Genomic DNA, 12,083 nt, shown 5'->3' on the forward strand with positions numbered 1-12,083 from the left:
CAAAGATCAGCAATTTTTTCAAACACCAATAATTTAAAACATGGCTAAAACCCTACTAGATGTGGTGAGATTTCAGTGAACATCTTTCTGACCTTGTAAAAACTCATGTGAGAGGAAACATGTTTCAAGATTTGGCATTCTCATGAAATATTTGATTAGTTTTTAAAGATGATTGTAGATGCTGAGGTAATCATGCATAACCCTATTACCCCCTGCCTTGGGCTGAGGGGTCATGTCTTGAATTCAACAAGAAATTCCAAACTGGTTAGTTCTTGCAGTGATTTAACCTGGCACTTCAGGATGGAAATGGGTGATTAGAGAAATTCATAGCCTTAGAAGCCACTAGAAATTCTTTTAACTAATATGAAGTTTCATTACTGGATCAACTCATTATAGACTCAGTATACAGTGACTTCTGCCTCTGTTTGAAAATATGCTTCCTGATGGAAATAGATTCTTACCTGCGCAAGGTGGACCGTTTCAGAGCTTCTTCTACATCCATGTCATCACTGCTATAGTCTACGATGATGACATTGAAATAGGGGTCCTTAGTAATCCTAAATAGCTTTTCCATGTCAAAAATGAACTGCTGAACCCAGCGGGCCTGGTTTTTCACTGATTGATAGGAGGAGGAAAGGAACAGAATCAAAGCAAAGCAGTAAGGCTTCATGGACAAGATACCTATTCAGGCTAGGGATAATTGTGACAAATCAGACATCTTATATGTATAAGATAGAAGACTTGCAGCTCCTGCCAAATCAGCAGGTGGGGACCATGGCCAGGTGGGCCTTTGGCCAGCATCAGCTAGTTTGCCAGTAGCAGCCTCACTTGGGACATAAAGACCAGGCTGCACTGTCTTATGCTCTCATCACCACCAGATTAGGCTACTGCATCACACCCTACTTGTATTGTTTTAAAGGCCACCTGGAAGTTTTGGTTGGTGCAAATGCAGTGACCTGGAAGTGTTGCTTTTCCATGAGGGGGTTGGCCTCTGGAATGACCTCCCACTGGAGGTTGGTTTGTCCCTGACACTGTTTTCTGGAAAAAGCTGAATACAAAATGTTTTCAAAGTTCTTTTGGGGTGTGATGCCAGGTATTCTGTTATTGGGTTTTAAATGTATTCTCTGCATATTTTTGATATGATTGATAAATAACTATCCAAACACCAAGTATCCAATTACTAGGGTGGCACAGCACTAATACCTAAAGTTTAATATTTGCCTTATATCATTTGGTATCTGTGACAGATAGTGCTTAGTGTCAGATGTGTGACTCTTGGAAAAACAGGAAAGAGACAGTGGCATTTATCAGACCCTGAGAGTTAGCACAATAACTAGAGTTGCCAAATGTAAATCTAACATAAATTATGACTTAAATCTAGGAACAAATTGTGGCAGAAGCCTTTCATTCCCTTATTTTGAACAGCTGATTAAATATAATTACTCTTGGCCAATAGGGAGGGCACCCAAGTCTATCATTCTCCCAGCTGTTATTTTGACAACATGCATAACATTCTGTTCAGCTTAAAGCTATCAATTCTGCCCCATTACCAGGCACTATAAAGTGGACAACTGCACGGTGATTCCATGAGAAGCTTAATGGCCAGCATAGGACGGGCTCATCCACGCTGCTCATCAGGTGACGTTGGTGGCCCCACGCCAGGTCTTTCATATTGGCTTCCTCCTCTCCGCTGCTGCCACCGTGCCAGCCATGTGCATAGACATATTCTGAGAAACGGACTAGTCGCTTTCCCTGCTCCAACAGTTCCAGCTCCAGAAAGTAGCGGGTGCCCCGCAGGTGGTCCTGACGCTTCTCTACATTCACAATGCGCTGTAACTGGAACCGCCTGGAAATGGTAGCACTGTAGTTACATTCTGAGACTAGAGCTGGGGCTGACCAAGCATAACTCCACTGCCCTGACACACAGCAACTTGACAAGATCTTCCCTGTATTTTCTGCCTGATTTATTTCAGTTTGGACTGCTAAAGACCCATCAGACATCCCTAAGACCTCCATTATATTATCCTTCACAAAATATGTTTTTTCTACCCACTTTGTGGAATATCATCATGCTAGAGTTAAAAGCATGTGATGCTTTTGAACTTTGGTGTTGGAGAAGACTCCTGAGAATACTATGGACCGTCAAGAAACCAAACCGATGGATCATCAAACAAATCAACCCAGAGTTCTCACTTGAGGCACTAATGACCAGGCTCAAATTATGCTACTTTGGACACATTATGGAAGACCCAGCTCTCTGGAGAAGGCTCTGATGCTGGGAAAGGTGGAAGGAAGGAGAAGGACGATCAGCAGCAAGGTGGATGGTCTCAGTTACAGTGGCACTGAGTGCACTGTCGGGAGACCTGAGAGAACAGGATAGGGACAGATCAACTTGGAGAACTTCTATCTACGTGGTTGTCAGGAGGTGAAAACGGCTTGATAGCACATAATCAATCAATCAATCTTTAACTCTACACATAATTTATCTATGTGAAGTAAGGGGCATGAGGACCTTCTCTGTTGCAGCCCCTGTACTTTGGAATCCCTTGCCTCTAGAGATCTGAGCAGCCTCGTCCTGCTTGATATTTCATAAATCTATTAAAAAACACCACTATTCTACCATACTTTTGACCAAGATTGAATGTGACCATCTGGGGGATTTCTACTAATTGTATGGCTTTCTCTTTATTTTTATTCTGCATTTTTATCTGGTTGTACACACTCAGAGTTCCCAAATTGGGGTGGGTTACAAAAAATGTGAAACAGACAAACATTTCCATATATGCTACTCTAATACAAAGGTCTCTAAGCACCTTACAGACCTCCTTAAAAGCAATCAAAACAACATAGTATGATTAAATTACAAAAATCCTATCCCTTAACACTCAAAACTATTTACAGGGAAAAAATAGGTCCATAACAAGAAGGGTACAGTTCTCATATCTATTCTGCCATCACAGCTCTACAAAAGCCATGTGTTAACGGCTTGTATTTGCAACCTGAATGTGCCAATAGACTGCATGTGCTGCCTGGGAGGTGGGATGCAGGCAACAATATGTTGGATTATAAGGCAGTCTTTAAATTAGAGGTCTTAATTTGCATAGAACTGTATAAGCATACTCGGGGTAAAACTGAACATTGGTGGTGCTTGTAGCAGACTGACTGAAATATGCCAAAACTGTATATAGCCGACTCTTCTAGGCAGCAGTGAGTTCTTACAGATTTGGTTACATGATTCCAGATTTAAATCTTTGGCACTCAACATGTCTGACAACTAGAAATGTCTGAGTAGTAAAAACAAAAGCAAAGGCCCCCACCTTACATGGTTTACTTCCTAAGACTTCAGCAAAACATCATCACACTCAGGTCTGGGGTCATTCCTAACTACTTACCTAGGCCTAAATAATGCATCTGCAATCCCATTTTATGTTCTGTACTACAGTTCTCATTCTGTAAATATCAGAAAGACCGCAGGGTCCCTTCTGTCTTACCCTTTGATCTTCTGGTTTAGTTTTTTAAGGAATACTTGAGTGACCGTAACGGCTTCCTTCTCTTTTAAGAGCAGGTTCCCTGAAGTATTGCACTTCAAATCAATCCAGTCTGACCGTAAAGCTTGGAAGTCTACGTTGCTTGCCTTGAAAGTCTGCTTCCAATTCACTACTGGATCAAACAAAAAAGCAGGAGGAGGAAATAAGTCCTCTTCATCTGCCTCTTCGTCGTCTTCTTCTTCCACTACTGTAATGTCCTTTTTTGTGTGTGTTGCTAGGTGGGCAGAATCAGTCCTGACTTGCTGCTGGGAATCTAGATCCATCCTACCCAAAATGACATTAGCAGGATCTGCAGCTTTATGTTGGGCTATGTAAGAATCTACTTGATTAAACCATTGGTCCTCATGAATAGGCTGCTCCTGGAGGATTGCCTTGCCAGTCTCTTTTTCAAGTCTTTGGGATTCCCTTCTAGTTTTGGTGGGATCTGATGATGCTTTTTTGTTTCTGGTTGCATTAAAGCCTAACTGAGCTTGATTGGCTTCTCCTTCTGTTGAGTTTCTATATTCCTTAGCCACCTTGGGCCTTTTGTTAGTCTGCAAATCGTTGCCTCCTTCTTTCCTCTTGGTTGTCAATCTGTGGACATTCCTGTCATGATCAGAAGGATTTTGATTGTGTTTGTTGATTATCAAATGTGAGGTCCTTGCTGTAGAATAACTTTCGGCTTTGGTTTTATTTCTCTTCTCATCTTTCTTCTGTCTCTGTTTGGTAACTGACAAGAGATTCCGATGCTTCTGAGGGGATTCAGCATAAACATTGACATATTGTACAGTTGCAATATGATCTTTTTCAAGCTTTATCTCTTCTGCTTCTGGATCTAAATACTGAGCATCATCTAAATTTTCTTCATAAGCTGAAAGAAATCATACCGTTACAGAATATCCACTTTTCCTTTCTCTTATCTATATTCAGTACTCTAAGGCACCTAAATAATAGAATATTAAGAGCCTATTATATAAATATCGTTGTACTGAAATAACATATTGTACCAAAGCTGAGTAGATGGAGCAAGAGATAGTCTATATGGCTAGATTTAATAATATGTTAAAGAACTGAGCTAGTTCTATATTAACACTTTATGGATATATTTTTAGTTTCTTAAAATGTCATCATTTAATCACTATTCTGTATATTCTTTTCTGATTCTATTAACACTGATATATTTTTGGTTGTAGTTCATCATATCTTCTGGTTGTTATATTTCACCAATAAAATACAGTATTTTAAAAAAAGGAATCATTCCGTTACATATCTTATGCCTGTTATTCTGTCTTCAGGTTTTGACTAAGCAATGAATTCGACCACTTCCCCATCCCACCTCACTTTCTGCCTTGCATCAATCCATCCTCAAAGAGCTATTGCTTCTTAAGCCAAGAGATACACAAATGTTCTGGAACAGTGTTTGGAAGATACACAAATGTTTTGGTAGAAAGTATGAGAGGGACGCGGTGGCACTGCGGGTTAAACCGCTGAGCTGTCGATCGGAAGGTCGGCGGTTCGAAACCGCGCGGCGGGGTGAGCTCCCGTTGCTCGTCCCAGCTTCTGCACACCAAGCAGTTCGAAAACATGCAAATGTGAGTAGATTAATTGGTACCGCTTCGGCGGGAAGGTAACGGCGTTCCATGAGTCATGCTGGCCACATGACCCGGAAGTGTCCTATGGACAACGCCGGCTCCAAGGCTTTGAAACGGAGATGAGCACCGCCCCCTAGAGTCGGACACGACTGGACTTTACGTCAAGGGAAACCTTTACCTTTACCTATGAGAGGGACATTGTTACAAGTTGGGTAAAAAGAGTCCCCTTTTTGGGGGGGAGATGGGTGGTGATAGAAATCTGAATAATAAATAAATAAATAAATAACCAAACTGAAGTGCTACAAAAAACTGCATTTCTCACTTGACTACAGATATAATGAACCCCAAGTATCTATATTAAAGGTGCTGAGTGTAGCCTACGAAAGCCTTGTGTATGGCCTCCAGAGAATCCCAAAAACTGTGCCTTAACACAATTAACACAATCCTTTATCAGAGAGAAGGGGAAAATTGATCTATCTATCATCTGTCTGTCTGTCTGTCTGTCTGTCTGTCTGTTGGTCTATCTATCTATCTATCTATCTATCTATCTATCTATCTATCTATCTATCTATCTATCAATCTATCATCTCGGTTGCTATACTGCCGCCTACCACTCTGAGCCACACAAGGCAATAAAGATACATACATTGTATTTTTGATTCTTCTTCCAAATAAGAACTTTTCTCTTCTGGTGGATCCATTTTCATGTACTTGGAAAATCCATACCTGCAAGATTCATAAGCATGCCAATTGCTTCACATTGCCAGCATTTAACATCTTGTCTTACTCTAATATTTCTTAAGCTTCTGGAAAATATTTTATACAACCAAAAGAATCAAGTGATAATGATTTTCCCAAAGTGTGCCACTTTCAAGCTTCCGAGAATCAGTTGTATTCTTTTGTCTTTCCCAAAACACAGAAAAATGACGTGTCAGGGAATTCTCAGTTGTACTTTTCTACTGGATCAGCTAATTTTTAATGTTTGTGGGAGATTCATCTCAGGCAGGGGCAATCCCAGAAACTGTGCCAACAAATTCTGGCAGCCAACCCCTGACAAATGGATTCCCACTGTTTTTTAATCAGAAAACAAAATTCAAAAGGTGCATAACTCTTTTCAGTCTTGTTTTAGTTTTAATGCACCAAAACTAGTCAACACGTCAAAACAAAAATTCTCTCAAATCTGGAAATCCTAGTCTTGTCTACTCTGGTGATTATCATGATTTTGTTCACTGTATTTGCTCCTTTTTAGAAAAAAAAGAAGTACACCTCCAGCCAATCCAAATCTGTCTCAGATCTAAGAACATTCTTAAAATGTAATTCATTGCTCGCAGTCTGATAATTATACAATCTATGAAAATCTCATTTAATTCTGCTGGATGTTTAACTGGCCTTCATCTTGTAACAACATGCCAGTTTGATTCTTGGCATTTGTTTTACTTAACAGCCTAGTCTATTTGTTCTTCTAAGAGTTTTTGCAATTTATTCCAAAATATGTAATATATATTTATATAATAAATATAGATATAATTAAATTATATATAGGTATAGATGTAATAAATTATATAGATATAATTAAATTATTTATACCCTTAAAGTACTAATTCTCTCATTTATGCAAATTGTACCTAATCTATTTGAATTACCAGACATTTAGATAAATAGAAGTGTGATTTACCAATTGTTATCAGAAACAAATAGAATGGATGAGCAAGAGTCACTTAATAGGAACTTAATTATAACAAATTTCAATTATAACTTTAGCCTCCCGTGCAAGTTCTTTTCCTACATAGATATTACTTTGTATAGGAAAATGGCAAGTGCAGTTACAGCATGGCAAACATAAATGTATTTTTTGCTATTGTATGTATGTGTGTGTGTGTGTGCCCTCAAGTCACTCTTGGTTCCTGGTGACTGCCTGGAGAAGTCTCTGCAGTTTTCTTGGCAACATTTTCAGAAGTGGCTGAAAAAGGGTGACTGGCCCAGAGTCACCCAGATGGCTTCATGCCTAAGGCAGGACTAGAACTCATGGGCTCCTGGTTTCTAGCCTGGTGCCTTAAATACTACACCAAACTGGCTCTCACTGCTATTGTATACCTGAAGGAACTGATACATCCTTTGAAAAATATTTGAATATAGATTTGGCATTGCACATGTGCATATATGCGTGTGCACACACACACACAAACACACACACACACAGTATTGAAGGTTTTTCTTCCCAGATGGATATGATATCCACATAAAAAGATGGTTGTGTGAAGTTATTTTTATTCTTAATTATTTTGAGAAGGTATCGGTCATTCTGAGAATCCATTAGCCTTAAAGAGAAATCCAGTTATTGAAAAATATTTTAGCAGCAATAAAAACAGTTATTGGGAGGGGTTTTTTACCTTTTCAGGTAGAACTCACTTTCCTGGTAGATGCATTTGTTAAGTGACTCCATGTGGGTCAACCGGGTATAGTCGTTGGGATACACAAAGGACAGCCGAACCTGGAAACACGCAAAGAAAACTGAGCAGAGTAGTTCGTTGGACGAAGGACAAATAGTGCTGTTATGCCCAAATCTTTATGTTTGTCTCAACTTATTTACACATATATTGTGTGCAATGTATAAGAGTTGAAATACATTTAATTTTGAACCTAGGATAGCAAACATATATTGGTTGAGTCATGATGTATCTCAAAATAAGAGAAGAAGCGATCATCACTACTATTTTTTTTTTCCTGTTCAGTCATGTCCGATTCTTGGAGACTGCCTGGACAAGTCCCTGCAGTTTTCTTGGCAAGGCTTTTCAGAAGTGGTTTGCCATTGCCTCCTTTCTAGGGCTGAGAGTGACTGGCCCAAGGTCACCCAGTTGGCTTCGTGTCTAAGGCGGGACTAGAACTCATGGTCTCCTGGTTTCTAGGCTGATACCTTAACCACTACACCAGACTGGCTCTCCACTACTTAATAATTAGTTAGTTAGTTAGTTTATTTATTTATTTATTTCTCGAGTTTATACCACCACTCATTTCGCCCCACAGAGGGACTCTAAGTGGTTTACAATAAATTAATCCATTAGAAAATAAAACAATAATCATAATAAACCATTATATAATACAATATCAAAATTAATTATTCACTATTAGTTATTAACTATTGATAGTAACTAATTAGTTACAAATTACTCTCTACTAATTACTTATTTGTAATTTATACTTTAAAAGTTTAGCATATGCTACTCTGAGCTTGGAAAGGCAATAAATAAATTGTTTCCATCATAATATTTTAAAGCCCTTCAGCCAAACATTCACTCTCACAAACAATCATAGAAACACATGAAAGGTAAATCAGTACCTGTGTTATTCAAATATCGTTCGAGGGCCTCCCAAGAGCAACTAGCATATTTTTACAGCAAAATTATTCAATTTAGGACCTTCCAGTGTGTTGCATTTCAATTCCCATAAGTCCCCAATCAACACAGTTGGGTTGGAGGATGCTATATGAAGACCTGAGATATCATTTGATTAACACAGAGACACTCAGGTGCAACTCTTTGCATACTTATTTGAGGTCAATCCCACTGTGAGCAGCAGGCTTTATTTTAAAGGATTTTCTAGTCCAAACTTTCCCAGTCCGGTGTGCTATAGATGACCTGAGAGTGCAACTCCTAGAATTTCCAGAAAGCATGGAACAAAGCCATAATGTGAACATAAAGGTCATTTCTATAAGATTCTTTCAAATGGAAAAAGTACTTTTAAAAGGGTATGAATTAGCAGAGCTTAACTTAATGCAGCAGATCATATCAATTAGGGTCGGAGCTTAAAAATGTCGTGTCATTCAAGTAATCAAAAATGAGAAAGAAGCAATTATGCCTCTTCACAATAAAGTTGGAGGTGTGAACTGTGTATGAACTAGTTCCAAGGAGAAATAGATCATACAAATAAAGGTAGTCTCAGTACCTTACTTTATCTTATCTGGTAAGGTCATAAGGCATAGGTTGATTACGGCTGCCGTGATATCTGGGGCATCTCTAAATGCCATGCAACAAAATTCCAAATTAAAGTAAACATCTAAAATATTATTTTAAACGCAATGAAATAAAATTTTGAAACTGTTGAACAATGTTTGGGAGTTCTCACCTGGGATCTTGAACTTTGAAGGGTAAAGTGAATGAAAAATGATAGACAAATTTAATGATTTTGTGAGATTTTGGCTTTTTAAACATTTTGGGGGGTGCATTTCTGCTGCCATCATACAAAACTGCAAAATGGGGCCTATTGTCACAAAAATTGATGCCTTCTTTCTAATGAAAGTAGGCTAGGTAAGACTCAAACCATTTTCTTATAGCAGCAGAACAAGCAAATAAAGCTTGGGTGGCATTAATAAATGAAAAAATAACAACCCTGCAACTAATGTGGAATATTCATCAAAACTAGGACTAAATTGCACAGTAGGCTTAGTGATTGTACAACACAATCTGTTGGATACTGTGTGCACCCATGCTATCCCAATACAAAGCCATCCCTTAACCTCATCTTCAGGTGGCAATGTACATAAGCTGCAAAAAGACTTGAATTGAGAAATGAGACTCACAAAATTAAGACCCTGATAGCGGTGCAGTTTGAATCCATTGACCACATAACTTGGTTTGTATGAACATTCTGGAAGGATCCTGCGGATCTGGGATTTCCTCAGGAGAGGCACTAAGAAGACCAAAAATAAATGGAAAACAGGCAGTTGAAAAGGCTACATTTCCAAGCTGCATTTCTCTATCAACACTAAAGTCATGCTGCAGGGCATCTTGAATTAATTTATGCATGTTTGCCTCCTTCACTTCTGAATAGTAGGGCTGTGCAAAATCTTTGGAAGAGGTGATTTGAAAAGCATGCTAGTGCAAATGAAGCACTTCTGTTGGAAATGTTGAAGCATCTACGTTCTTTGAAGGCTTGAGCAGCTGCTTCAAAGGCTTCCCCAATTGTCTCTGCATGTACAGTATATGTGTGGACAACCAGTTTGTTCTGCTGGTAGTTCCAGCAGAAGAGTTGTCTCTGCATAGGCAAACATATGCAAAAGCCCACTGTCAGCTTCTGAAGCGGCTGCATGAGTCCTGCAAGGTTCAAATTGTTCCAGAGGGTATTTGGGGAATGAGCCAGGTCTCTAGTAGGCTTATTTGGTGGTTATATTTTTGTATTTAAGTTTTTAAATCTGACTATTCTTGCCCAACTGCTGGAACTGAACTCTTATGAGCAGTCAAGCAGAAAACCAGAATGTTTACATGCATAAATTGTGTCCCGAGAGTCAGCTTTCAGCATTTCAGCTGGATGTTCTATAGCATCCTGACTGTGCAGCATCTGGTTTGCACAAGTGGCTGGCGTCTGTGGGATATGACCAACTTCATCCATTTTCAGAAGAGTTTCATCTAAGATATAAAGAAAGAAAAAAATAATAAAAGTAAAGCATGATAGATGGGAAAATAGAGAAATAATTCATTTTCTTAGGCCAGGAGATACTGGATAAAACTTGACTTCTTCTAGAAATCTAGATTTGGGCTTCTCAGATTGGCAATTTCCAGATAAACTGTGGCTGCAGTTCAAAAATTCTCAGTTAGCATATCTAAGGATCCCAGGATAGGAAATACTGCTGTCTTAACTTTGCCAACACTAGAACTCCAATATCAGAAGAAGCAAAAGATTTGGGGCATACTTCAGGGCACCTCTTCTCCCGGACGCCATGGATCCATAGCCTTTCCATGCACCAGAAACATACATGGCACAGGGAGAAAATTACATCAACTCTGACCTGATGCAGTTACATTTTCTCCCATTCTTTCAAATTTGTTACTCTCTCTCTTCCACTCTATTCTTCTCCTGCACTGTTCCCTTTGGAACAGTGTCTTGGGGCTCTTACAGACTCAGAGCTACTGCTGGAAAGGCAACTGCAGATTGTGGCCAGGAGGTCTATTTTTCAGGCCCAGCTGGTGTGCCAGTTGGGAATCTAACTAGAGCAGGAGGACCTTGCTAGAGTGACTCACAACCTCATTACATCTGGACTCCTTCAATGCCATTTGCGAGGGTGCATTTGAACACATGAAAATTGCAAGTGGTCCAGAATGAAGCAGTTCATACATTGCCACGTGCTCAGAGCTATGACCATGTGTCATTAATTTTGTGGCTCTTGCATTGATTGTCAGTAGGTTTCTGGAGGCAACCAAAGTGCTGGTTTTAACTTATAATGCCCTATATGGCACAGCATCTGGATATCTTCAGGATCACCACTTTTAACCGGATTTGACCTGAGGTATCACTCCCAGGAAAAATTGTTGATAGTGTCCTATTTGTGGTAAGTAAGGGACAGAGGATGCCAGAAATGTTGTTTTTCTGTGATAACCCCAGTCTTCTGGAATAGCTTCCCACACTGGAGGCAAGACTGGCCCCATTGATAATCTTCGAGAAACTAGTTACAATCAAGATATTCTGGAGGTCTTTGAGGTGAATCGTGACATCATCAGAGTTGGCTATATGATTTTGACGTAGCTTTATTTCAAATGTAATTTACCATGAAAGTTGGATTGTCGTATTTTGTAACTGTTGTGAACCACCCATAGTCACGGGATGCAGCAATGTATACATTTAATAAATAGAATAGTATTTGGATGAATAAAACAATTTCTCTGGTGCTCAAAACATTATAAGGATGACAACCAGGCAAACCTTTCTGAGAAGTATCTTCCACAGCTGACATAATATCGTCCACAAAGGTCTTCTCCTTAATAAAAAGTTATTTCCTCTCATATGGTAGGTGCATATGGCAAAGCACCTCTGAAGAGGGCCTTAGTCAAGAGCAGCCTTTCTCAACCTTTGACCCTGGAGGAACCCTTGAAATATTTTTCAGGCCTCGGGGAACCCCTGCACATTCAGGCTCAAAGATAAGCCACAAGTTACAAAATTATGATATTTGTTTCATGTGTAGGCCTGTATAGAT

General features: G+C 39.3%; 1 protein-coding gene across 1 annotated transcript in view; it reads right to left on the minus strand.

The window, feature by feature from the left end:
- Positions 1–12,083, minus strand: part of B4GALNT3 (beta-1,4-N-acetyl-galactosaminyltransferase 3) — a 98,573-nt gene that overhangs the window by 6,517 nt on the left and 79,973 nt on the right. Inside the window, exons 10-16 of the mRNA XM_063308865.1 lie at positions 10,378–10,521; positions 9,696–9,805; positions 7,510–7,610; positions 5,766–5,845; positions 3,492–4,398; positions 1,551–1,846; positions 462–615 (exon numbers count right to left, since the gene is read on the minus strand). Of these exons, the coding sequence (XP_063164935.1) occupies positions 462–615; positions 1,551–1,846; positions 3,492–4,398; positions 5,766–5,845; positions 7,510–7,610; positions 9,696–9,805; positions 10,378–10,521 (1,792 nt within the window). The remainder of the gene's footprint in view (positions 1–461; positions 616–1,550; positions 1,847–3,491; positions 4,399–5,765; positions 5,846–7,509; positions 7,611–9,695; positions 9,806–10,377; positions 10,522–12,083) is intronic.

This window comes from Candoia aspera, chromosome 7, assembly GCF_035149785.1.
Source record: "Candoia aspera isolate rCanAsp1 chromosome 7, rCanAsp1.hap2, whole genome shotgun sequence".
Taxonomy (NCBI): domain Eukaryota; kingdom Metazoa; phylum Chordata; class Lepidosauria; order Squamata; family Boidae; genus Candoia; species Candoia aspera.